Source organism: Ovis aries, chromosome 9 (genome assembly GCF_016772045.2).
Source record: "Ovis aries strain OAR_USU_Benz2616 breed Rambouillet chromosome 9, ARS-UI_Ramb_v3.0, whole genome shotgun sequence".
Lineage (NCBI taxonomy): Eukaryota > Metazoa > Chordata > Mammalia > Artiodactyla > Bovidae > Ovis > Ovis aries.
In genome coordinates this window covers 83,078,163-83,105,838 of record NC_056062.1, presented here as the reverse complement: position 1 = coordinate 83,105,838, position 27,676 = coordinate 83,078,163, and the positions used below count along the sequence as shown (strand labels likewise).

The following is a 27,676-nucleotide window of genomic DNA, read 5'->3' as shown; positions in this document are numbered from 1 at the left end:
TGTTGTTGTAAGGACTCAATGACAATATTTTGTAAGGCATTTAGAATAGTACGGGGCACATGATTAATGCTGTAAAATTACTAGCTAATGTGATTTGTGTTCCTAGTGACTAGCTCAATATCAGGCCATGGGGTGGTTGTAGCTTTTTTAAGTCTCCAAGTCGTGCTGGACTCTTTGTGACCCCATGGACTGTAGCCCCCAGGCTCCTCCATCCAGGGGATTTTCCAGGCAAGAATACTGGAGTGGATTTCATTCCATTTCATTGCTCCAAGGGGATCTTTCCGACTCAGAGGTTGAACCTGAGTCTCCTACATGGGCAGGAGGATTCTTTACCGTTAGCCATGGTGGAGGCTCAACAAATATCCCACCTACGGATAAGCAAAAGGACAAAACAGCAACCTAACTATGACGGCCATGGGATGCGGCGGGGCGGGGCGGGGGGGTGGGGAAGGGTATCAGATGTTCCCTCAAGAGGCCCCTCACTGCAGGAGCTGGAGGATCGCCACCTCCACCTTCAGGATCACATCCCCAGTCAGCAGCCTGGCAGAGCAGGAGTTCTGAGATCGGAGGCTTCTGCCCAACGTGGGCTTCTCCAACAGTCTTTGCTTCGAGCTCGGCATGGGTTTGGCCCTGGGCTCTCAGAGCTGCACGGCGGGCCTGAGGCTCCTCCTAAAGGTCCTCCCGCCCTCCTTGGCTCCTTCAACGCCCAGCACCCTTCCCTCACGGCCCAGGCTCCCCTTACCCTCCTTTCTTCCATCCCTCACAGGCCTTGCCTCTCACAGAACTTCCCCTTGCCTGTTTCTTTCTCGGCCTCCACTTCCTGAAAGCCCTTCCTGGAGAACACATGGGCCCTTCCAAGGAAGGGTCACTGACACTGAGCTGGAGGACGTGGAGCAACCGGGGAAGAACTCACACCCCGAGGAAGCCTTACCCCAGGACCGACTTCCGGCTCAGCCGGAACCGGGATGCCAGTGATCCAGCGCCGAGGCGCGCGGCCTGCTTACTCCAGGGGAGGCTTCCCCTTCAGAGGCCCCAGGAAGGCGCTCAGAGATCCCCCCACAGAGGCCCACACTCGGCAGGGACCCCCCGAGGCCTCTCCCCTCCGGCCCCTCAGGGGACCTTTCCCTGGTTCTCTGTGTCTGCCGCCAACCAAGGCCGCAGCAGACCCCCGAAAAGTCCACCTCTGGGATCTTCTCTTGGCCAAGAGCCAGAAAGTCTCACTTTAACTTCGGTTACTAAAAATACGTTCTGTTTCCTCCCAGTCCTGTGCTTAATTCAAGTAACCAAAATGCTGCACGCACACAGGTGCTATTTTTATTCCCACCTCCCGGGTGTCTGCCCTCCTCCCCTTCCAGTGTAGCTTTCCAACTCTGGGACTTACCCCTCAGCCCAGCTGTTGCAATGGAAAGAATGAGAACTCTTTCTCCCCATCAGAGGAGCCCTTGTTTCCATAGCTGGGCTTCACTCCTCTTCCTGTCCCACCGCGCACTCCCAGGATGAGGATCGTGTGTAAAAAGGTGGGGGGAGGGGTGGACTTTGATTTCAGTCCCAAAACACCAAGAGCTGTTGGAGACAAATAACTTGTGGAGGCCCCAAGTGTGACTTGTGCCCTAGCCGTGGACATTATTACCCCTGGGTTCCAGGACAGTCCCTTCCCCTTTAGACCGTGTCAGGATGCCATCCTCCTTGTCTGAAGGGCCCAGATGGCTGACACATGACTAACAGGTGGCATACAGTCCTTTTGACATGTTGAATGGGGCCTGTACCATGCTCGAGGTACAAGTTGAAAACCAATAAAATGGGAAGTAATTGTGTTATGAAAAATATTCTTTGTCTTTAACACTGTCAAGAAGTAGTAGTATTAGTCGCTCAGTCGTGTCCGACTCTTTGCAATCCCGTGGACTGTAGCCCACCAGGCTTCTCTGTCCATGGGATTCTCCAGGCAAGAATACTGGAGTGGACTGCCATTTCCTTCTCCTTCCTGACCCAGGGATTAAACCCAGTCTTCTGTACTGCAGGCAGATTCTTTACCATGTTAGCTACAGGGAAGACTGTCAGGAATGTCCCTTTAAATAACCAGGTCTCCAAGCACAAGAAGATCACTTTACAGAAATGTGTGTTTTCGGAGTAATTTTTGCTCTAGTCTACAAAAGTTCTGCTCTTCCACAGGTGAAAGGCGTGTCTTTCTTCTCAGCTTCATGGTTGTAGTTCACAGGCTCTGACGCGCTGGCAGGGTGACCTGAGTCTGTACCCACCAGGCCTCTCTCAGTGGAAGGATCTTTGAGGGTCGAGGAATGGCTCTCTTGACAGCAACCCCCCACCTTCCTTGAGCTCTAGGTCACGGTCCCTGTTTCCACATGGGAAAAAATGGGAGCAGGCTCGGGTCCAAGGTGCCAGAAAGTTGAGAGGCTTGGGAATCTGATGTTCTGAAGAAAGATGCTAATTCAGACCCCACAGAGGATCATATTCCACACCAGCCTGGTGCTAACCCCTCTCAGGATTGTCTGGAATAAGGGGTCTCAGCCGTGGTTGCACAATAGACTCACGCAGGGATTTTTTTTTTTTTTCCAGAATATTAAAACACCCTGCCCAGAGTTGCTGACTCATTTGGGGATGGGGCTCTGGAGTGAGTGTTTTTGAAAAAATCCCCCAGTTGATTCTAACATGTGTCCACTGAGCACCCCTGTGGTAGAGAGCTGGCCATCCAACAGCTGCCCACAGTCTCGGGATTCAGCCAGAAGGATACAGGCTTTGGTGAGAAGAAATTTAGGAGCAATGAGAGCGTCTGTGTTTGGAGAACCCATGTGCATTTTGTATGCATTTATGGATATTTTCATAGATGTGTAAAACATACATCTAAGTATAGAAGGACATTTGCAGCAAAGTCAAAAGTAGCATTAGCTTTGAGACAGTCTCCTCATAAGATAACTCCTAGGTTTGAATGCGATTTTTTTCTCTCTATTTTAAAATCCATTTTAAAACACTAATATGATGAATAAATAGTGTATGATACCTGATTCATGGAGACAGGAAGTTAGAACAGTTGTTACCAGGGACTAGGGGTAGGAAGGGATGAGGAGTTCACTTTTAATTGTTTCATTTAGAAACTCTACACATTCATGAAAAAGTTCTAGAGATGGATGACGGTGGTGGTTGTCCAATAATGTGAATGTACTTAATGTGCCACTGAACTGTACCTTTTTAAATAGTTTAAATGAATTTTAAAAATAAAATTGTAAGACATTGTTTCTTTTCAGGTAACTCTTCAGTCTCCAAGTTCAACAAGTTCCCGTGTTGCATATAGCATTATACAGAACCTTGGAAACAAATTCTCTCCTTCTTGCCCTGGATACTTGAGGTAACCTTAGATTCCTGCCTGTGAGTATCTAGACCATGGACCCCCACCCTGAGATCTCTCTTCATTTACTGCTGTCCAGAAACCCCCAAGACTTTCCTTATAGCTTCTCCCAGGAGTACATCCCACCCCCCGCTCCTGAGACCCTCTCACTCTCACAGCTACTTCTCAATCATCTAGAAATTCCTGCAGGCTTTGTCACTCACAGGCCTCATTCACCACTGCTTTCAGCTCTGAGGATGTTGGAACGGCACATTAGAGCGTGGTGAAGTGGGAGTTTAAGGTATCGTTGAGGATACCGTAACTAAACACAGAATGGATTAGTTTCGATTTTGTCTAACGGTTGCCTCTTAAATGACAATGGCATAAACGGCCTAAATGAATCAGCTATTTCATGTATTCATCCTTTAAAAACTTATGGAGGAGCCGCTATGAGCCAAGACTTGTCAGAGAGACACTGAAAGGATTCAGAGAAACCCCAGATTAATTGGGTAGGTCAAACACGCTCCAGTTGTGGAACAGAAGGTCCACAAGTAAGGTACAAACATCCACTCTTCCAGTTGCCAGGGCAGAACTCCACTGAGCTTTAAGTAAAAAAGGAACGTACCGCCTCACAGGATAAGGAAGTCCAGAGCAAGGTTGCCCTCAGACAGAGCTGGAGCAGGCACTCAGCATTTTCAAAGTCTCCTCTGAACTCTCTATGGTCCTTGCTCTGAGACAGGCTTACTTCTTATGGTGACTAGAATGCTCTAAGCTTATTTTCTCCTACTTTAGCAAATTGTACTTAAAGAGAGCTGTTTTCTGAGAGTTTCGACAAAATTCTAGAAATGAGTCTAGGGACATGGGGAGAAACAGGAAGTTGACTCTAAACTAAACAGACGGGGTGTGGAAAAGCTGGGGAACGGGGAGGGGAAGATGTCTTCCGGTGGAAATGGAGCCACTCTCACCAGCAGAGGGAATAGACCCCGGCTTTTTCCTCACCACAGTGTAGAGGTTTAGATGAGATGGTGGCCGGGTCCCTGTAGTTTCCTCAGAGAAGGCTTCCCAAAGGGACCAGTATTTAAATTGGTCTTGAAGACTCTAAGAATGGGTAGGATCTGGTCATGAAAGGAGTAGAAGGTTTAGATGGAGGGCCCACCAAGGGGAAGAAGCATGAGTACTCATCAGTGGTTTTAGATGAGAAAAAGCAGTGATTTTAGATTTGAGATGGTTATGTGTGATCAGTCTACTATTAGGTGATACAAGTTGGTCCAGAGAGGACAACTCTGAACTGAGGCAGGAGGGGTTCCTGAGCCTCCTGAGCAGACCTGCCACGGAACTGCCTGTCTTTCAGGAATGATAAAGTGATCTGCCATAAGCAGTCCATGGGGTCACAGAGTCGGACACAACTGAGGGACTGAACAACAAGGATGCAATTTTAAGTGACCTAAATCACAGTCACCTTTGGTCAAAAGCACACAAGAAATTTTCCTATAGAAGTTGCTGAGGAAGTTAGACCATTCTTTAGGCTGGGGTAAAATTTGTGCAGTAGATTTGCTTTTGGTGCTCCTAGATTTTTATTTTCTTTTGTTTGGTCTTTCAGCATTTGGTGAAACAAGAGAGAACCTCACCCATCATGAGACTTCCAATGAGTCTTGTGTGGAAAAAAAAAAAACAAAAAAAAAAAACAGGTGAAAAAGCTCAGTATTATGCTGGGGCACAGGATAACACTGTGCAAGAAAATAATACTGAGGTCTTAGAAACAGAGTTTCCATAATTTCTTACTTTTTTGTTTTCAAAAAATCTATAATAAAAGCCCACAAAGAGGGGTATTTTTGAAAAACAGAACTCCATGGCCTGCTTTAGCCATCAGTGTAGGAGCGCCTTTTCAGATACAAGTTGTTTTCCCCAAAATTCTTGAAAATTCTGAGAGGTTGTGTAATGTTGAATGCTTTCAAGACTCAAATTGAGAGCCAGACAACAGCTCCAGGTCCTAGAAGTGCTTCCAAATCTAAGGTTTTCTTATTTAAAAATTTAAAATTCCTCATGTATCTGCCTTGAACATCCCAATCCATGATCATAAGCACAGTGAATTTTTATTTCATTGCGGACCCCTCTTTATGGGTTAATTTTACATGAGAGGTAATTTTGATTAACGATAGGTCACCACTGCTATCTAGTCCTTCCCTCAAGAAATGCAAAGAACCAGGAAGCAGAACCAAAGAAATCCAAGAAACAAAACCACAGCCAATGTTTATTTTTGCTTGTTGTAGCTACATCTTTCATGCTTCCTTATTTTCCTTCGCCATTAAATATATAATAACCAAGACTTTATTAATATACACGTAAAGGAAGCGTGCACAGCACACGAGCATCGTAGGTGGTGAGTAAATATGGTGAGTGGTCGGTGTTTGCAACCAGGGTCTGTGAAGCAGGCCTCTTCAAATGATCAAGAGGTTCTGTTCAAACTGAGGGACAGGTCTGCCCTTTTGTTTTTTTTCCTGAGACTCTGATTTGTTCTTTTCTCCAACAAATGTTTTAAAATTAGTGAAATACCAAAGGAGATATGGTGGAAGGAGACACGGGATGGAATTAGAAAAAAGCATAAATGGAATCCAGAAAGCTCTGTGATGGGTGACTGATAAAATCTCTTGAGGAAGCAAAAATAAACAGAGTATTTCATCAGCCCCTCATTCCCTAAGAGGGAAAAACACACATTTTTGTGTTTGGAGAAATAGTTACGACTTTTGCAGAATAGAAAAGTGTCATGAGAAACTGGAAAATATCTCTAATGTCTATAGCACAGGAAATATCTAAAAGTAATAAAATATTGAAAGACAAGAGAGTTTATCTGTAAAACTTCCAGTGCACATGTTGGATGAAAAGTAAAAATATGGGACTAAATGGTTATGTTACTGAAATAGCACTTGGTACATAAACTCAAACATTCTTTTTCACATTCAGTTTCTCAGAGGCTTGACTTCAGATGCCTGAGCACTTTCAGCCTTATGTTGGCCTTTATCCCTCTTCATCCGGAAAAACACCACTGCTAAAATTATACCTAAAAGAGAAAAATCAGAGTCAAATAGATGAAATCTTACAATGTATTGTCACATTCATTTATAAAGTAGCACTCTGGTAGGAAAAAATGACTCATATAATTTCATTTTGTGAGTGGGTCAACAAAGCTTCGTTGTCATGGTGATTAAGGGCTTCTGGGCATGGGTTTTCTTGGATAACTACGCTTATCACTTTTCTTGCTGTCAGTGTGTAACAAGTCCCAAGTTATATCTAAGCTGATGGCTATCCCCAGGCCTCTGTCAAGGGATATAGGACTTTATGCCTGCACTACCCTGAAGACTAAGTGTATGAGTATCTGACAGAGTTCCTGAACTCTGGACACAGTCAATGGATGTTGATTCCAGTCCTCCTTCTCCTTCCCTGGAGGAAATAATCCAGTGAGAACAACCAGAAAGCTTTTCTTGGATTCGTCCATCTACCTAAAGCCTACTTTCACCAAGTATCCCATTTTCTTTTGCACCTTCCTTGTGGCTCCAGCTTGAGTAGACTACCTAACCTCTCTGCTTTCCCTCATCTCTGACCTCCTGCAAAATTACATTGTGTGTTTTAGCCCTAAATGTATACTACAAGCCAGAGACCTATATAGAAAAGGAAATTGTTTTTAGGAAATTAACCTGGCATTAGGGTCACAGGAGGAATAATGGCAGAAAAGACTGAAGGCTCAGAGGCCCATCAAGAATCTTGCAATAATCCCAATCCTCCTATTTTGAAAAAAATGTAAGGATATGAAGCTACAAGATCCTATTACTTCTGTCTGTAGATCACCAGTCGCATCCAATCTTTAACTTGTGGTAAAATTTTGAGAGTAAATGGTCATGCTAGAAAACCATGGCATGTAAGCCCAAAAATCCTTTCAAGATGAGAAGACAAATAGAATAAGAAAAGGCATAGAGGTAGGGGGGAGTTTGGTAAGTGAGTAAATCTCAAAAGCCAGCTCAATTAGCATAAAAGGTTTGCACCAAATTGTTGTCAGAGAGAAATGATGGTCACCATGCACATATTAGGGACTTCCTTGTAGCTCAGACAGTGAAGAATCTGCCTAAATACAGGAAACCCAGGTTCGATCCTTTGGTCGGGAAGGTCCTCTGGAGAAGGGAATGGCAACCCACTCCAGTATTCTTGCCTGGAGAAGCTCATAAACAGAGGAGCCTGGCGGGCTATGGTCCATGGGGTCGAAAAGGGTCGGACACAACTGAGCAACTCACATTGCTGCTACTATGTACCTATTAGGATGGGTCATGGTCACATCACAAAGGCCTTTCTACGTCATAATAATGAGGAATACAAACAGAAGGGTATAAAGAAATGAGGTCCCTTTTAGAGCTATGAGTCAGAATCCAGGGTGGTAGACTGGATGATGGCAGAAAAGAACAGATGCCAAGAGAACAATGAAAAAGACTTAGAATAACCCCAGCTCTTCCTTTAAAAGAGAAAGGATGTGAAACTGTGTCAGCTCCTTCACTCAGGTGCATGTGAACTGATGAGTATCTACTTCTAATACATAATTTGTGGTGAGAACACCTGTTGAAAGAGGGTAAAGACTACAGTAGACACTGAGCTGTTTACAAAAAGGAAGACAGGGAACTCTGATGTCTAGGGGCCAGGGCAGAGTGAGGCCTGCGACGCAGTGGAATTATTCTGAGTTAATAAAGAATCAAGGTCCACAGTGACAAAAACATAAAAGGGGGAGTTCTGCAACATGTCAGGTCCTTCAGATATGCCCGCATCTCCACTGGAAGACTAGCTTCTATCTATTCCAACAATGGCGGACCAGGCCCTAAGCTCTGTGAGCGAAAGAGCCGTTTATGTCCGTCACCGGGCCTCCCACCAGGCACAGTGCCTGACACATGGCCGAGGCACAGCTACTGCATGTCTTTCCCCTTCATCGTGAAAGCTTGGTGACTCAGCGTGAGATATAGTAATTTATTCTTTAAAGCCGCCTATGTGGTTTTATACTAACTGGTTTAAAAAACTTGCTGGTTTTAAACTAACCAGCAAGGCAGTGATGGGTGGAGGGTAGTACCAAAGCAGTAACTCCCAATCAGGTGTACTGGTGATCTGTATTCTTGGTTATTGCCCAGGTTGCCATCTGAGCAACCCCAGCTCAGCCCATGAAGTCAGACCCTCATGTGAGCTCATGTTTCTGAGGCAGAAACATGACAGAAATCCTTAAATCTGAGCAACTATACTCACCGATGACCAAAAGGGTGGCAAGGAGTATACCAACTGCCATGCCCACTGGGGGTATCCCAGGCATGTGAGCCGCTGGCCGGAAACACCTATTTTCCACACACTTGCAGAAAGTAACTGAGAAACAGAATATTTGGTAGATAAATTTTCAAGCAAACAATTGAAGAATCTGGTATTAAAGATAAGAATTCTCACAAATTACCATATTGAGAGACAACATTATCCGAAGTTGCCTGCAGCAAAATATCTACCTGGTAAAGAGACAATCCCTTCCAAGGGTTGCCGGTCACCATCACTGATACGGATTGAGATGTTGTAAACTCTCTCCTCAAAGCCCGTGTGCTTGGTGGAGAGATGGGCGTGAGTTCCTGTCAGAATAGGGAAAAAAAAAATGACTGACATGAAAACACAACTGTGGGCCCCTGGATGAGCAGGAATAAAGCTCATCTCTGCCCCATACATGAATGGTCAGATGAAAGTGTGAGTTAAACTACCCCAAGTATCACCACTCCACAGGCACCCTCCATAATGTTAAAAAGGGTGCTGAAGCAGCCATCAAATCCTCAATTCCTGACTTCGCTGTAGAAATGAACACCAAATGCAGTAGGTTGTCATTACTCCTGGTAGTTATGTTCCATAAAGTGGTCACAAACACTGCATTAGAAAGCATATTCGAAGAAGTAATTGCTAACGTTTTTAGAATTTGATGAAAACTCTATAAATCCTCAGATCCAAGAAGATCAGCAAATCTCAGGAAAAAGAAAAATAAACACAACTACACCAAGGCACATAATACTCAATTTACTGAAAACTAGTGAAAAAGAAAATCTTGAAGGTATCCAGAGAAAAAAGGATATTATACTCAAAAGAACAAAGAACCAATACAATCCAGAACACGGTGAAGGAATGACTGTAAAGTACTGAAAGAAAAACTGAGTAAGTTTAAAAGTATCCCAGTCACCTGTTCTCAGGTCACCATGGAATTAAATTAGAAATCAGTAACCAGGAAGATGTGGGCAATCCCCACATGTATGAGAACCAAATACCCTACTTCTAAATAACCCAAGTGTCATAGGAGAAATCTAAAGGGACGTTAGATAATGTTTTGAACTGAATGAAAATGAAAACACATCAAACTTTATGGAATACAGCTAAGACGACACTGAGATAAATTTATAACACCAAATGCCCACACTAACAAAAAAATCTCAGTTGCTTCAGCTTCCATCTTAATAAAAACAGTACCAAAAAGCAAGTTAAAAACAACATAAGAAGAATAAAGGAAATTATAAAGATCAGAGAAATGAAATATAAAACAAAAAAATAAGGCAAAATCAGTGAAACCAAAAGCTCCTTCAGTGTGATTAATAACCTCTAGCCAGACTGATCAGGACCAAAAAAGAGGCAAAAATTTCCAGTATTAGAATGAAGTGATATCACTACATACTCTGTAATTATTGAAAGTAATAAAATATTATGAACAACTTCATGCCAATAAATTAGACAAATCTATTGAAATAGAGAAATCATTTGAAAGATACAAACTAGCAAGCTCAACCAAAAATAAATCTATAACTTGAGTAGTCCCTTATCTATTAAAGAAATAGAATTTGTAGTTAAGACTTCCTACAAAGAAAACTTGGAGTCAGAAGGCTTCACTGGTGAATTCTTTCAAACTTGAAGGAAAAAATAAAAAGCAATTTTATACAAATTCTTCCAGATAATTGAAGAGGTAGAACACTTTCTAAATCATTCTATGAAGCCAGTACTACTCTGATACCAAAATCAGACACAGGCCCTAGAAGGGAAAAATATAGGCCAATATCCCTATGAATATAAATAGAAATGTTCTTAAAATTTTAGCAAATTGAATCCAATCACTTATAAAAATGCTAATATTTCACCATCAAGTAGGCCTTATCTCAGGAAAAGACTGAATTAAGATATAAAAGTTGACAGAAATATTTCACCAACTAACAGACAAAACAACAAAAACCTAAATTAACCAACAATCATCTAAACAGATGCAGAAAAAACACCTGAAGTTTTTAGCATCATACTTCATTACAAAACAAAACAACCTCTCAGCAAGTTAGGAATAAAAGATAAAGTCCTCACTCTGATAAAGGACATCTACAAAAACTTGTAGCTAACTTTATACCTAACAGTGAGAGACTCTGAATGCCTTCTCCCTGAGATCAGAAGCCAAATTGTTTCTTCTCTCACTACCTTCACTGAACATTGTCCTGGTGATTTTAACCAGTAAGAAAGCAAGCTAAACATATTAAAAGCCATCCAATTGGAAAGGAAATAAAGCTATTATGATTCACAGACAACATGTAGAAAAAATATGAAAATGTAAGGAAAAAAGGGAGAGAGAACTTACAAGTGAGGTCAGCAATGTTATACGCTACAAGATCTGTATAAGAAAATCATCTATTATATTTCTATATCCTGGAATTAAAATTTTTAAGTATTCATAACAGCATAAAAATATGAAGTGCTCATGGGAAATTCTGTAAAACTATACTTAAAAAATTAAAACACATTGCTCAGAGAAATTAGAAAGACCTAAATAAGTGGAGACATAATCATATTCATGGATTAGGAAATTCAGTTTTGTTAAGATTTAAATTCTCCCTCAAATTCAGGCACCAATTCATACTATCTCAATTACAACCAGCATAGGTTTTGGGGGTAGAAACAGACAAGCTTAATTCAAAAATTTATGTAAAAATGCAAAATAAACTTGAAAAAAACAAAGCAAGGACATTTACACTACCTGATTTCAAGTCTTATTATTGAGCTGAAATTATCAAAACATTATGGTGTTGCTATAAAGATAGACAAAGAGCTCAATGAGACAGAAAAGAGAGAGTCCAGAAATAGATCCATGTATACGTGGTCACTTGATTTTTAACAAAGCTGCCAAGACAATTCAATGTGAAAAGGATATTTTCAATAAACAGTGTTTAAATAATTAGCCATATTAAAAAAAAATGAACCTTGACATTTACCATACATGCAAGAAAGATAAACTTGAAATGGATCATAGAGCTAATTGTAAAAGCTAAAACCATAGCTTTCTTTTCCTCTGGAAGAAAAAAAAAAACTTAGAAAACTTTAGTGACCTTGGCAAAAATTTCTTAGAGAATATGCAAAACAGTCATAAATTATAAGGGAAAAATATCAATAAATTAGATTTCATCAAAACTTAATTTGCTCTTCAAAAGGTACTATTACAAAATAAAAATATAACAGTGCCTTGGAAAAAAAATTTGTAAACATATCTGACAAAGACCACAATAGAAGTCAAACCTTTGCTTAATTTTTTAAGCAAGCACAATATTTGACCAGACACTACACTAATGAGGATATATGGATTGCAAATAAGCTTATGAAAAGCTGGTCAACACCATCAATCATTAAGGCCATGTAAATTAAAACCATAATGAAACACTACACTCCCACTGCAATGGCTAAAATTAAAAAGACTGAGCATAACAAGCACTGGGAAGAATATTAAGCAACTAGAATTCTCATTCACTGGTGGAAATGTAACACGTTACAGACTATTTGGGAAGCAATTTTATATCCTCTTAAAATTTGACCATATAGCTACCATATGACCACTTCCAGGTATTTGACCAAGAAAAATGGAAGCACAGGCTCCTACAAAGTACTTTTCCACAAATGTTCATAGCAGCTTTATTTGAAATGGCAAAAACTGGAAGCAATTTAAGTAGTAATAAGTCAATGACTAATAAATCATGATATACAATGGAATACTCCTCTGCAATACAAATGAGTGCTGTGTTGATATATGCAATAACACAGTGAAATCTCCAAATAACTATACTAAGTGAAATTAACCAAACAAAAAAAAATTACATGCTGTTATTTTATTCACATAAAACTCTTGAAAATACAAACCAATCTACAGCGACAGGAAGCAGATCGGTGGTTACTTGGGGTTGATGGACAGGAAAGCCTGGCCTGCTGCAGTCCACGGGGTTGCAGAGTTGGACACGACTGAGCCACTGAACTGACTGAGGGATGAACAGCGTGGGGTGGAAAATAGGGATTGCAACAGAGCATGAACAAACCTGGTGGAGCTGGTGGAGTCGTCTTACCTGATTGTGCTGATGGCTTCAGTGGCACATACGTATATCAACTTTTATAAAACTGTATGTTTTAAATATATGCTGTTAATTGTATGTCAATTATATTTCAATAAAGCTGTTTTTAAAAGATCATGATGAAATCTGTTTCTCAGCGGCCACTGGTTGCTTTGCAATGCTGCTCTGATTGCAAAACAATTCATGTACACTAACTACTGTCCAACTGTTCGCGTACACCAAAGGGGACACTGAGTGTTAACAATCTGTCTTTTCCCAACCTTGGGGGCTTTCAACCCTCTGGAGAGCTTGCCTGTGCAAGTTTTCACAGCATGAACTTCCTTTCTGGAGCGTGGAAGAAAGCTCTGTGTTGACTGCTGCACACACACCAAGGCAAATTAAAAGCTCATTTCATTGCCCATCAGTGTTTTTCTCAATGTTCTTTTGACAACTCACCATTGATTTTGGAAACTTCCCAGTCTTTTTGTAAGCTTTCGCTGCCAAGGGAAAACGTAAAGTGTCGACCCCGAAATGTCAGTTCATCATCATCAGTGGCCTCAAAAATGAGACTTCCGGGTGCTTTGAGCGGATAGCAAAAGAACAAGCCTGTGTACTCCTTGACCAGCCGTGGGGGGTTGTCGTTCACATCCGTAAGGGTCAGGTGGAATTGCGCCGTGGAGCTCAGGTAGGATCCACCTAAGGAATTGAATCATTGAAATACGGTGTCTGCTCTCTCTCATTCTCCTCTCAGTCAGAAAGGATATTTCCTTTCCTTAAAAAAAAATTTACAGTTCAGGCCTAGTTTCATTTTCTGCTTTAAAAGTCTTGATAATAAAAATAACTAAGAATTATGAATCTGCCTGCCAGTGTAGGAGACACAGGAGATACAAGTTCGATCCCTGGTCGGGAAGATCCCCTGGAGGAGGAAATCGCAACCCACTCCAGTATTATTGCCTGGAAAATTCCTTGGACAGAAGAGCCTGGCAGGCTACAGTCCATGGAGTTGCAAAGAGTCAGACACAACTGAGCACACACGCACGCACCCAAGAATTATGTGCTAATGTTTTATACATGTTAGTTCAAAACAATTCTGCATACATTTATTGATGCAGAAGTTGTGTGACTTGCGCAAGGTCACACAGCAGTGGAGAGTCTTCCAGCTCAGGAGATCTGACTCTAGAGCCCACAATTTCCATTGCTCCTCATCACTGACTTAGGCGTGGTTGTTAAGTTTTCTAAGCCTCAGGACTTCCCTATGGACCAGTGGTTGAGACTTTGCCTTCCAATCCAGAGGGTGAGGATTTGATTCCTGCTCGGGGAAGTTAAGATCCCACCGGCTGCAAGGCAACTAAACCTGCTCCACAACTACCGAGCTGAGCCTGCACACCACAGCTAGAGAGAAGCCCAAGTGCCACAACTAAGACCCGATGCAGCCAAAATGAATGAATAAATATTAAAAAATTTTTTTTCTAAGCCTCATTTCTTCAGCTGTAAAATGTAACTATATGAGGATCCAACATGTAGTATTCTTAGAAAATTGTACTGAGCTGTACAAATGTTATTTGCTGGGGTACCATGGTAAAAATTTTGACCTTGTTGCCTGAACAATTAATAACTGTGTGATCATTGGCGAGTTATTTATCAGTATCTTGGTTTCTTCATACATCAAATATAATCAATAATAATCCCTCCCCATAGTGTTGTGTGTGGGGTAAGTGCTTAGAAGGAGACGGTCAGTACAGCAGTAACACTGACGGTTCTCATTCTCCCTGATGTTCCTACAATTTCTGACTCCAACCTGCTTCAATTCCTGTAAATTCGATTTGCCTGCTTTTCTCGCCAGCTGTCTGCTTAACCAAAGGAGGAAGAGCTACCGGGTTCTTCAAGTCATTTCATCAACACGGATCAGTCCAGGGCCAACAACTGCACACCGGGCAGTGTTTTGAACCCTGTTTTTGATTCCCGACACTTCTAAACTGTGAGAGGCTTTAGGACATGTCCAAAGTGAAGTGCTGACCCCGTAGTACATTTTAGCAGAAGGCAGAGCACAGATTTCACCAGAAACTTCCTGCTGATTAAATCAGGAGCTTTTTAAATCAAGAGTTACATGTGTAGAGTGTGATAGCCGTATCTGTTAGAAGCACATTGACTAGAAGCAAGAGAGAGAGCCCACACCTACCTCAGCGAGGTCCGTGCACTTACCCGCAACCATTTCAAGTTCAGCACACACATCTGCGGGTCTAGCTTCCTTGGTTTAACATGACCACAGTGCTTTGCTGTTCTTCAGCTTTTCACGGACAGGGACCATTTTCATGATTCCCACCTACTGGAATTTTTCCCATTCCCCCACTCCCAAACCTGGGCTTTACATTTTGAAAGTTTCTTTCTTTGCCCTAAATCTGTGTTTATTTAGTCATACTTTGTTCAGTTCTCATTTTTGAGGGGGTAAGTCAGGCAGGTATATTACTATATATTATATAATTCTGGGGCTTCCCTCAGAGCTCCATTGGTAAAGAATCTGCCTGCAATGTAGGAGACCCAGGTTCGATTCCTGGGTCGGGAAGATCCCCTGGAGACAGAATGGCAACCCACTCCAGTATTCTTGCCTGGACAATCCCATGGACAGAGGAGCCTGGCGGGCTACAGTCCATGGGGTCGCAAGAGTCGGACACGACTTAGCAACTAAACCACCACCACCATATAATTCTATATTACTACATGGCGATTTGATCCCGCTCCCTGGAGAAACCCACAGTCACTTTGGAGGAAGGCAGGGTAGTTCAGTGGGGGCACAGGAACCTTCCTAGGAGCCATGGTCCCTGCAAGACCCCACAGGGAGCAGTGGCCCTGAAGCTGTGCCAGCCTCCAAGGGCAGCCCGGCCGGAAAGAGCCCCAAGGCAGGCACGAGGGTTCTCACCCGGAACAGCCAGGGCAGGGTGAGCCCTTCCCCCCGTGATTGTCCTCTTCTTGTTTCTCCACGGTCAGATATTCTGACCATTCGACCCAGTGGAGTATCCACTCACCTCACCTTCCCTGCCGCTTCTGTTGACGTAGCCCCTGATCACTTGTGTTACCTTTTCCCTATTTGTGTTGGCTCACCTACTTCCGTCGCCACCACTTGTACCCGATACAGACTTTCAGCTTCCCTGTCCAGCTGTGCCACACTGAAGATCTCACCAGTGGCGGGGTCAATTCTTAGCCAGCCTCTCTTGTCGCCTCTCAGGGAATAACTTCAGTAAGAGAAAGGAGCAAAAGAAAGCCCACGTTACCCTGCATGAAAACGTGGAGATAGTTTATGCACCTCTGTGCTGTTATATCAGCACTGTCCCTTGCAGACTATTGACAGCATATATAAAGAAGCATAATCTAATGTTACTAATGCTCTGTTTGCCTACCATCTGCCTTCAAAAGAAGGATTTGTTCATCCCTACAAAGTGGTTTTTGTACTTGCTTTAATTTTTTTTAAAAAAAGGTTGAGTCACAACCTCTAGTGAAAAAAAGTTAAACATCTATTTCAAATAAAACAACCTGAAATTGTCTATTAAAACCACTCCCTCTAAGAAAACATGAACACTCATTGGTGGATACATGTGAATAGGTGAATACTCAGAGGCACGGTGAACTCTTCATTCAACAGACATCTGCTGAGAGATAGCAAACATCAAGCTGTGGACCAAGAGAGAAAATTACCAAAGGGGGTTGTTAGGCCAGTGGAGGAGACAGAGACAGATAATTCTAGTGCGACGATTGTCAGGGTCCATGTGGAATTGCAGATAAGGTAATGGAACCAGAGAAGACTTTCTGAAAGAAAGTGGGGTGTTAACTCGCTCAGTCATGTCTGACTCTTTGCGACCCCATGGACTGCAACCCACCAGGCTGCTTATAAGTTAAATAAGCAGGGCGACAATATACAGCCTTGACGTATTCCTTTTCCTATTTGGAACCAGTCTGTTGTTCCATGTCCAGTTCTAACTGTTGCTTCCTGACCTGCATACAGGTTTCTCAAGAGGCAGGTCAGGTGGTCTGGTATTCCCATCTCTTTCAGAATTTTCCAGTTTATTGTGCCCCACACAGTCAAAGACTTTGGCATAGTCAATAAAGCAGAAATTGATGTTTTTCTGAAACATCTGAAAGAGTAGACGTTAACTAAAGCAAGAAAAAGATGGATGATTTAAGCAGAAGGAATTTCAGGAACTAAGGCAGAGAGGCCAAGGAATAGCTTAGGGTGTGGGGGCATCAGACATTCCAGGAGTGAAGGGATAAAAATAGGACACAGTGGATGGCAAAGGGTGAAGCTCAAGGGATGGAAGGAGCTGGGTTGTGGGAAGCGATGGGCAGGCAGGGAATGGTGACCTAGTCATGTTTGTGTTTTCAGTGGAACTCATTAATAGGTGCATGAAAGGTGAATTTGAGCGAGAAAAATCTAGAAACAAAGGAAAACAGATGGCTACAGCCTTTTGGGAAAAAAGTGCCATAGCCATAAGGATGTCTGTATCTTTAAATTTAAAAAAAAACCCACCTCTGGAAATTTTCTCCAAATAAAAAAAATTTAATAGAAGTCTTAAAAATGAATTATGCACATACATTCAAAACTTTTCTATAACTTAAAAAATACTGGACATAACCTACATGTCTGGGAGTAGAATGATTAAAAAGTAATAATATTGGTTCAAACTAATTTTTTTCCCAGTGTTAGAATATTCTATATGCCAAGCACTGTGTTAGGCTCTGTGTATGGGCAATGAATTAAAAATTGCCTGTGTTTCGTTGGATGGCATCACTGACTAGATGAGCATGAGTTTCAGCAAGCTTCCGGAGTTGGTGATGGACAGGGAAGCCTGGCATGCTGCAGTCCATGGGGTCACAAAGGGTCAGACACGACAGAGGAACTGAACTGAACTGATGTGGTCGGGATTTCTGAGTGAGATGGAAACCCTCTGGAGGATTTTCAGAGGAGTTACATGATTTTACTTTTTTAAAGACCCACTCTCGTTGCAGTGAATGGATGGGTGGAAGAGTTGATAATGTGGCCTGGATCACTGAGGAAGTGAGGAGAAGCAGGTGAATTCTGGATATATTTCAATGAAAGAATCACTAATATTTACTGATAGATTGGATTAAGATCCATTGGGTGCTAATGAATTCCAAATTTGTAGATCTAAAAGAAAGAGAATTAAATCGCTCAGCCTTCAGCAGCAGCTTTGGCGTTATCCTTTCATAATTGACTTACTCCTCGCATCCTAACTATTGCTTACTCTTCATTCATGAAGTACTCTTTTCATTTGTTTCTTCCAGGACATTATCCTTTTACTCATCTTCCTGATTTTAACTTAATAGTACATACATCATAGCTTTCCCTCAGATGAAAGAATGAACATCTGAGGAATGTTCTTAAATGACTTTGTTTCTCCACTCATAAACTCAATTTTTTATTCACTTGCCTTTGACTTATGACTTTCTCATGGCATTCTCATGAAGGAGATGGAAGCATTTGTTAAAGAGTAAACTGTTGTAAAATTAGGAACATTTTGTGCCCCATCACGCTTAGTGACTCTGACATACAGAGTAGTATCTACACTAACCATCCAGTACAACACACCTCTTCTTTCCCTTCTCTTATTTGTCTTTGTGAAAGTTGATAAGTGCTTGCAGTGTAAAATAGTAGGTGGGAACTTTATTCTGACAATCAGAAAAATGTCTTGAAACTAATTCCAAGTGCCAAAAGGATCATTCAGTGGGAGGCAAGACTCCCCTCAAATATTTAGAGACACTTAAGGAATTGTCATTCATAACATTCATAATCACTTGCATAGATTTTAAGCCATGCTAAAATATTTGTCATGCCATGGACAGCAGGACTGACGTTATACAATAGAAACAAAAGATCCATGTTCAAGTCCTGTCCTTAGGCTTATTAATGAGATGATCTTAAGACAGTTATAGACGTTGATACAGACACGGATGTATACATATACATCTGTTATCGTGGAAAATTTGATATTGTTGTACATATTTAAGGAAAATCTGTGTGGGTTCTATCACCCTGAAAAAAAAATGAGAACTACTAAAATGGAAATACTTACACATCTTGTCTAACCATCTTAGCCCACATATTCACCTTTCCAGGGCTGAGCTCCGGAATGAATCTTGTTGCCCTGGACCTGCTCTGAAGAGCTCCTCATGGAGAAGGTTCCCTTCACCCTCGCAGGAGGTTGAGTCCACCCCATCAGGTTTCTGCTTTATTTTGCTGTCTAGAACGCCCATCTGCCTCAGGAGCTGGAGCTTGTCTCCGGACCCTGGCCCTGTGACTGGTCCAGACACAGGGCCTACCTCTGGGCAGCCGGGTCTCCAGCCCCACCTCCTAGACTTCCTAGCTGAGACCTGCAGTAGGCAGGCTGGGCTGGAATCTGACCTGCTTCCCACTCCCAAGTCTGGATGCTCCCTGATGCCCACCAGGTGACTGGAGCCTGACGAAACCAGGGCAGATTCACCAAGCACACTAGGACACAGCTTCAGATCCCTGGCTGCTCCTTTAGGGGAGAGCCCTCAAGTCAGGCCAGCTTCTCTGCCCACCCGCCCCTCAGCCCTTCCTCCTCCAAAGGCCATGACTACAGCACCCAGCCAAGCTTCCCAGCTACCTGACGTCCAGACCTTCCGGATCCTTGGCAGTCATGTTGCCCACTTTTGTGCCTTTAGCCACAGCCTCACTGACTTTTGCTTCAAATACTTGTTGGGAAAATTGCGGGGCCTCATTCACGTCTGTCACCATCAGTCTGAAGGTAGCAGAAGAGTTCGCATTATACTGTACACCAGGCACCAAAGGCTCAGGATTTTCTGCTTGGACTACAATATTATGAATGGCTACTGTTTCAAAATCAAGAGGCTGTACAGGGGAAAAAAGAAGGAAAATCAATTAGGGGATAATTAACTCCCTTAAAATCCGCCCCTCCCCAAGGCGCCCTAAAAAACGCTCTGACAGAGCATCAGTTCTTAATCTAGCATCAGCAAAAACTTCCTTCTCTGGATAGTAGAGCAATGGAGAAGCTTTTGCTACAGGACTTACCAGGACTTTGAATATGCTAATGTGTGTTCTGACTCTCCTAGAAGAGGGAATCAATACGGCACTCCTCCAATTTATTTACTCCTAGGATCATTCATTCATTCATCAGAAACTTACTGATTCTCTCAAGACAGTTCTCAGAAGTCACTGGGGAACGCTTATACAGAGATTTCCACATGGTGTGGGGCTTCCCTGGTGGCTCAGGGGTAAAGAATTCCACCTGCCAATGCGGGAGATGCAAGTTCAATCCCTGGGTCGAGGGGATCGCCTAGAGAAGGAAATGGGAACCCACTCCAGTATTCTTGCCTGGAGAATCCCATGGACAGGGGAGGCTGAAGCAGCTACAGTCCATGGGCTTGCAGAGCTGGACATGACAGCAGCTAAACAGCAACCACATTGTATGGAGAATGATTTCCCAGAAACCTCAGGATTCAAATTTCAAAATAAAAGAACTTAAACTCTTGGTGGGTGGCAAAGGTTAGCATAAACTAGAGCATACCTGCTCATTTTACATCTAAAAACTGTCTCAGAAACTATAAGTACCTACCCCTCAAAATGGCCAAAACCTTACTGAAGACAACCTAGAATTTTGTGCATGAGAACTTGGCATGGTTAACATCAAACTGGGGCCCCAAACATGGCTGAACAGAAAGAAATGGAGGTTGAACTCCGAACGCTGCTAAGGTTCCTAGCAAACTGCTGTCAGTCTTAAGGGGAATTACAATGGCCGTTAAGAGGAATGTTCCAATTAGACAAGAGCATTTAAGAAGAGCACTTAAAAGCAAGGAATGCCTATTTTAATTGGCATGCAGAAGCCTCCAAAAGACTTCAAAATTCCAAAATAGTTTCATTGAAAATTTCATTGCAAAAGGCTGATAAAAAATTAGAGATATAAAAGGTATCCAAAAAAGACTACAGGATTGATGTAATTCCTACTGCTCCCCTCCACAGAGGTTCATTGAACATCTAGATCACTTTTAAGTAAGATAAAATACTAGAACATTAATTACTGAACATAGATTTTACCCACTTTGGTTTCCTTTTGCAGAGGAACTAAAGATATTTGGGTCTATTAGTATATATGGCTAGTACCACATTAAAAATGTTTACTATGAGGAAGCATGTTTTTCTAAAATTATGAAATGTATTCATAAATTTGCTAGTCTAAAAATGCTAGGGCGACATTTCATAATGCTTAGCAAATGTTCACTATAAATTAAGGATTCTATGGGTTAAGAATTCTAACGTGTGCGAGCTCAGTCACTCATGTAACTTAAAACAATAAGAAATAATTGTGTATGTAAGCGGAGAAGGCAATGGCACCCCACTCCAGTACTCTTGCCTGGCAAATCCCATGGATGGAGGAGCCTGGTAGGCTGCGATCTATGGGGTCACTAGGAGTCAGACACGACTGAGCAACTTCACTTTCACTTTTCACTTTCATGCATTGGAGAAGGAAATGGCAACCCGCTCCAGTGTTCTTGCCTGGAGAATCCCAGGGAAGGGGGAGTCTGGTGGGATGCCATCTCTGGCGTGGCGCAGAGTCGGACACGACTGAAGCGACTTAGCAGCAGCAGTGTATGTAAGGAAAATAGGATGTATTTTTTGTTTTGGAGGCTTTTTTTTTTTTTGGGGGTTAAAAAGGGTATGAGGTATGGCGATATATTTTGTTGAGGGAAATAAAAGTGGTTTTTTTCTAAAGTAAAGCTATTTATTTTAAAATAGGAAGGAGAAAAATTAAGGAAAAACTATGTTGAAAAGCAGAGACATTACTTTGCCAACAAAGGTCCATCTAGTCAAGGCTATGGTTTTCCAGTGGTCATGTATTCATGTATGGATGTGAGAGTTGGACTGTGAAGAAAGCTGAGCACCGAAGAATTGATGCTTTTGAACTGTGGTGTTGGAGAAGACTCTTGAGAGTCCCTTGGACTGCAAGGAGATCTAACCAGTCCTTTCTGAAGGAGATCAGCCCTGGGATTTCTTTGGAAGGAATGATGCTAAAGCTGAAACTCCAGTACTTTGGCCACCTCATGCAAAGAGTTGACTCATTGGAAAAGACTCTGATGGTGGGAGGGATTGGGGGCAGGAGGAGAAGGGGACAACAGAGGATGAAATGGCTGGATGGCATCACTGACTTGATGGACGTGAGTCTGAGTGAACTCCGGGAGTTGGTGATAGACAGGGAGGCCTGGCGTGCTGTGATTCATGGGGTCGCAAAGAGTCGGACACGACTGAGTGACAACTGAACTGATGGACATAGAAAATAAAGAAGAATGAAAGAAAGAAAAAGAGGAAAAAAGAGGAAATCCTGTGTGGTCAACTTAGCTAAAAAAAAAATAAATTGTTATTACAAGAGTTTTAAAATAAGTTTAAATACTAAAGTATTCTTATGTAAAGCTAAAACTTAATTGTCTTTCATCTGCTAAAAGGACAAATTTTATTAGGTCTATTAATTTAAAAGATCTACTCTTTATGAGAAATTTGAAAAGCTTTTCTTTATCTTTAAAACAATCTGTTTAGAAAGCAAAGACTTTGTGTTTTATCAAAATAATTTTTTTGCTTTATATCTTTATTATCAAGTTTTTGATTATTTAAGTAAACTGAGTCGTCTCAATATTAGAAAAGCAAAGTTTGGCTCAGAAGTATGTAGCTTACTGCATTTGCTCTTGAAAATGTCTATTCTATTCTGTTTGAATAATTAAGTGGATAATTAAGTATTGTTTCATAATCTGTGATCCTTTTTAGTTGTGCCCAAACCTTTTGAATTTTTTGGCAGAACTTCCCAAAATCAAATTCTAAGTGAAGTCTTTTTGACCTGGAAATAACTTTGGGATTTTCCAGAGGTACTTTGGAAAAATCAGAAAAGACATTTCCTTTCTCCTTATAGAAAGAGAGATGTTACACTAATTAAGATTATTTGATATGTTAAATTACACGGGAAACTTTGTCAAACAAGTTATACTAAGCCTTTTTTTTTTTTTAATGATTTGAGTGTTCAGGCTTTTTTCTTTTTTAAAAAAATGTATTCAGTTTTGGCTGCGCTGGGTCTTCATTGCACACAGGCTTTCTCTAGTTGCAGCGAGCAGGGGCTACTCTCTAGTTGCCGTCCTCAGGCTTCTCACGCAAAGCACAGGCTCTAAAGTGCACGGGCTTTAGCAGTTGCTGTGCATGGTTTTAATGCGTTGTGTGGAATCTTCCCAGAGCAGGGATCGAACCCATGTCCACTGGACCACTAGGGAAGTCCAAACCTTCTTTATATTTACATAGGTATGTAAATGTTATAGAAATTATATAAAATTCCTGGAAATCTATTATTTCCTGGTATAATGTTATCAGTCATAATTCTAGTTATCTTAAACATTGCTCATTGCAAAAATTACCAAATTTCCTTGTCAGTTCCATTGCAATGAATTCTTATCAGATATTTAATAATGGGCATTTTAAGGATTTTGTCACTTACAGATAGTTAATTGTTTTAGTCTGATGCTTTTGCAAAAGTGTTCCTATAAAACTATTTCATCTTCAGAGAAATCCATAAAAAGGACTCTGACAGGTATTCTAGAATATCTGATCATTTTAAAATCATAAAACTAAACTGGGTAAGAATTCCAGAATAACAGAAAAACTAGATTAAAATAGAGCCAGTATTAATTACATTGAACTAAATAAACTGAGGAAGTTGATTATAATTTGTATAACTTTCTGTTTTAATACAGTGCGTATTTCTTAATGTTTTGTTTTTCCAGATTTAAAAAAAAATATTTTCTTTTAAGTAATCTATGACTTATAGCAATCGATAAAGCATACCTTTTCAAACAAAAATGACATTTTTTTTCTAGGTGATCTTTCCAGAATTCAGAAACTCTCAAATATATTATTTTCATGGCAATATAGGTAGTCATTCACATATGTTCAATAAGAATCTGTTCTCCTCACAATGGAACACATTTGGAAACATTGATTACATTGCTAAGGCTTGGACTGGACTGTCACATTTGAGAGAGATGTACATAGACTCAGAGGATACTTTGCTTTGAAGGTTCCAGCATGAGCTTACTTGGTCAATCACTATTCTTGCTGCACTTATGTAAATAATCAAGCCAAATTTAATGCAAAAAAAATTATTTTACTGGGGTTATCCTTATAAAGAGTTTTTGAAAAGCAGGAATAATTGTAGAGAGAAAATTCTATTTGAACCTTTACATTCCCCCATGGACAGAGGAGCCTGGCAGGCTACAGTCCATGGGATCACAAAGAGTCGAACAAGACTGAGTGACTAAGCTCAGCACAGCACATTAGACTCTGGGCTTCCCAGGTGGCGCTAGTGGTAAAGAACCCGACTATCAATGCAGGAGACATAAAAGACAAGGGTTGATCCCTATGTCAGGAAGATCCCCTGGAGGAGGGCATGACAACCCACTCCAGGACTCTTGCCTAGAGAATCCCATGGACAGAGGAGCCTGGTGAGGTACAGTCCATAGGGTTGCAAAGCGTCGGATGTGACTGAAGCGACTTAGCATGCACACAAATACCCATAAACTGGACTGGATCCTGAATTTTTCTAGTTTCCTCAGATATCTGGCTACAACTCTCCAAGCTGATGTTTCAGTTGTCTGCCACCTTTCTGAATTGGAATCGGTGAGAACAAAGACTGCCCTTGAACCTCCTTGGAAGGGATCTGCCAGGCCCTCCTCGCTCCCCACATGGCAGCCAAACTTTACGGTCTTAAACCTTAGATACACATCTCACAGCTGAAGAGGAGTCCACCGACATCTGGCCTTATAAAAATACTGAATCTCCAAATCAGATTGAGTAGGAAGAGAGGCAGCTGACATTGCGGCAGATGCTCCCTTCCAGATCAACACTTCATACTTCAGCTGAACACGAACCTCTCTCTCTCTTTTTTTCCCTTCCCTTTCTTTCACTCTGGCATTGGCCTGGAAAGGTAAGCCATCACCTGTATCTCCCAGGCCATGGCTAAGGGAGGCAGCCTCTGAAATTTAAAACAACTACGATTTGGGGCTGGGAGAAAACCTAACTGACATCTAACTTGAACAGGCGTATGCAGCTAACTATCCCTACGAGTGAATTCCCGAACAGTGCTGCCTCAATGCCTCGTGGGCTACAGTCCACAAACAGTTGGACTCTTTGGGATTGCAAAAAGTCAGACACAACTGAGCATGCACACACTTTAAAGAAACAACAGGCCCAAAATAGAATCACTTGCGCTAAACCCCATGTCAGCAACAAGACGTAATACCTACCTTATTGCATTCTCAATCCCTGCCCCAGGAATGCAACCTTAACCAGTCAGTCTTGAATCTGGTTGGCCCTAGTGAGGTAATCCACCCCGTAGGCCCTTTTCTTCCTTTTAGGAGGGCAACTTTGTCTGAAACAAGACATTCTTTGCCAATAATTTCCTTTTTCTACTCCCATTCTACCTTTGAAAATCTTTCCTTTTCTACAGCTTGGTGGAGCTCCTTTCTATTTGCTAGGTGGAATGACACTTGACTTATGAATTATTTAATAAAGCCAATTTGATCCTTAAATTTACTCCATTGAATTTTTGTTGTTTGTGCATACATGAATTTTTTCATCAGGAGAGGTTATGTAGCATTTGTCAGAGTCTCAAAGGTACCCATGACCTCAAAGAGATAAAGGAATCAGAGAAAAGCTCAAAAAGCACATTATAGATTCTGGGAACTGCTCGGTTTTATTCACCCTTCCAGGCCTGGAGGACCCAGGATCTCTTGGGGAGCTGTCAGTTCTTTAACTTTAGTTTATATCAGTTTCTCATCAGTTAAACAAAAAATGGGATTTTCCTTTCATAAAGAGGAAAAGCTGACACATGACTGCATTAGCTCAGCCTGCTCTTCCCTCAACATCTGAAAAAATTCCCCCCATCAGCCGAAAGTTGGCTCAGTGCTGTTCTCTGTGTACCATCTTCCCCCAATCCCACTCTGTATCCCCCAATAGATGAGCTCCATGCCTTCTGTAATCTTATAGTACTTAACTCAGGATCCTAATTGTTTGCTTCTCTATTCCAGATCCTTACTGACCATGAGCTCTCTGAGAAGAGGAACTGTATTATATTCTTTGCTTCTCATCACTTCCCTGACTAACAGTGTGCATAGTGTATCCATTAGGAAATACGAAAATGAGAAGGTCTTGGTCCTTCTCAAGCCCTTGCAGGCTCCAGTGGGAAAGAGATTCTGGAGAAAATCTTCACTCTCTAGAAACCCTCTCCTCCATGAACACACAAACACAGACAACATCGCAACCCAACTGCTAGTTCAAAAGGAAGTAAGATAGAAAATTTCCTCATATGAAAGAGAAAGAATTATGTGTAAAGACTCAAGGTCATCTGAGAATCAATTGGTGCTTGTTAAAATGCAGGATATAAAATTTTGTAATCCAGTTGAGATGTAAAAAGAGAGGTTTTTCATAGAAATAAGCGTCCAGTGCCTACAGGATATGACCCCATGATAACCTCTTGGTCACAACCTCATGGTGGGATAGGGCTCCCCACCCAGGGTAGTTGGGAAGAAATGTGTGCACGCTGGAGCATCTGACTCCCAGGATCCGCCCATCATCTCAGGGGAGGAGGGCAGGGCCGTCAAATTAAAAGTCTGGTAGATGGAACAGGAAGCCAGCAGCCCCCAGAGCAAGCCCACCGTGTGGACCAAGGACGCAGCAATCTGTTCCTTGTGGGTCCAGCCAAGACCAGGCTCAGACAAGCAGCACGGCACTCTGTGGGCTTGGGCAGAGGACGCACACCCCATCCTTACATCAAACAGGTCCTAAGTCCCCTCCCTGGCTTTCCGATCCTTTCACGAGGCCACCAGAGGCGAGGGATACAGAAACGAAATGGTGTCCCTGCAAATGAGGAGCAGCGCGAGTTAGCAGGACAGAACGTGTGACCTGAGAGAAGAGAGAGGTGATGGAGAAGACGGTACACGTCAAGCTCAGAAACTGGGACTTGATCCCTGATGAGCAGAGAGAGGCGGTGAGCACAAGGCTGACAAGGTGGGATTGGTGCTGGAGGCAGTTAACTCTGGGAGCCGCCAGGGGAGGGATGGATTGGAGCCAATCTGACCTGGGCAGGGAGGCCTGTTAGGAGAGGGTGTCAGTGTTCCTTCAACCCTTACTGAATGGAAGTAACGGCTTGCCCTCAGTAAGCCCTCAGTAACGGCTTAGCTTTCACACCAGGAAAACACACGGAACCACATTTTCCAGGAATAAAATTAGAAATGGAAGATACTAAAATTAGCAAGTGATAACCAGCAGAGTTTAATCAAGAACAAGCTTTGTCAAACCATGTGCCCTGTCTTTTGTGACACGGAGCTACGCCTGCAGAGTCAAGTCAAGAGACCCTCACGACCTTACTCATCAGGTAGGCAGAAAACACCCACTTATGCCACAATCCCTCTTCCGTACACAACTGCTTGAAAGGTCAACCTCATGATTTAGATTCAAGCTGGAAGCAGAGATAAAAGTGCTGAAGGAAAGGAGCTGAGACCGGGGACATTTAACATTTTCATCAATAATCAGTGATGAGAAAAAAATGCACATTAATTTTCCACATGATACTCTAGCTGCATAAAAATACATCATGTACTGAGAATTCAAAAGGACCAGCCATAATGAAGAAGTGACAAAATTTGTATCAAAAAATAAAAATTAAAGCCAAAACAAACCTCTGACTTTCAATTTCAGGAGAGTTATTGATGAGTCTGGCAGGGCTCAGAGAAATAGCCTTCCTGGCTCCTGATACCTGCTTGGTCTCAAGAATGTGTTGATCTATCACACAATAGGCCAGAGCTCAGGATGGCGGTAAAGACAGGGAGGACAGCATTAATAAATAAAACGTGTTTATTCCCAAGCATCACTTGG

General features: G+C 42.0%; 1 protein-coding gene across 7 annotated transcripts in view; it reads right to left on the bottom strand.

Moving 5' to 3' along the window:
* Positions 1-5,561: 5,561 nt before the first annotated feature.
* CDH17 (cadherin 17) overlaps positions 5,562-27,676 on the bottom strand; it is an 84,066-nt gene continuing 61,951 nt past the window's right edge. For all 7 annotated transcript variants that reach the window (XM_042254473.1, XM_042254472.1, XM_042254476.1 and 4 more), the window contains 6 exons: positions 19,362-19,606; positions 15,823-15,953; positions 13,180-13,419; positions 8,857-8,973; positions 8,609-8,722; positions 5,562-6,395 (listed from right to left, as the gene is read on the bottom strand). In XM_042254473.1, the coding sequence (XP_042110407.1) occupies positions 6,295-6,395; positions 8,609-8,722; positions 8,857-8,973; positions 13,180-13,419; positions 15,823-15,953; positions 19,362-19,606 (948 nt within the window). In that variant the 3' untranslated portion in view covers positions 5,562-6,294. The remainder of the gene's footprint in view (positions 6,396-8,608; positions 8,723-8,856; positions 8,974-13,179; positions 13,420-15,822; positions 15,954-19,361; positions 19,607-27,676) is intronic.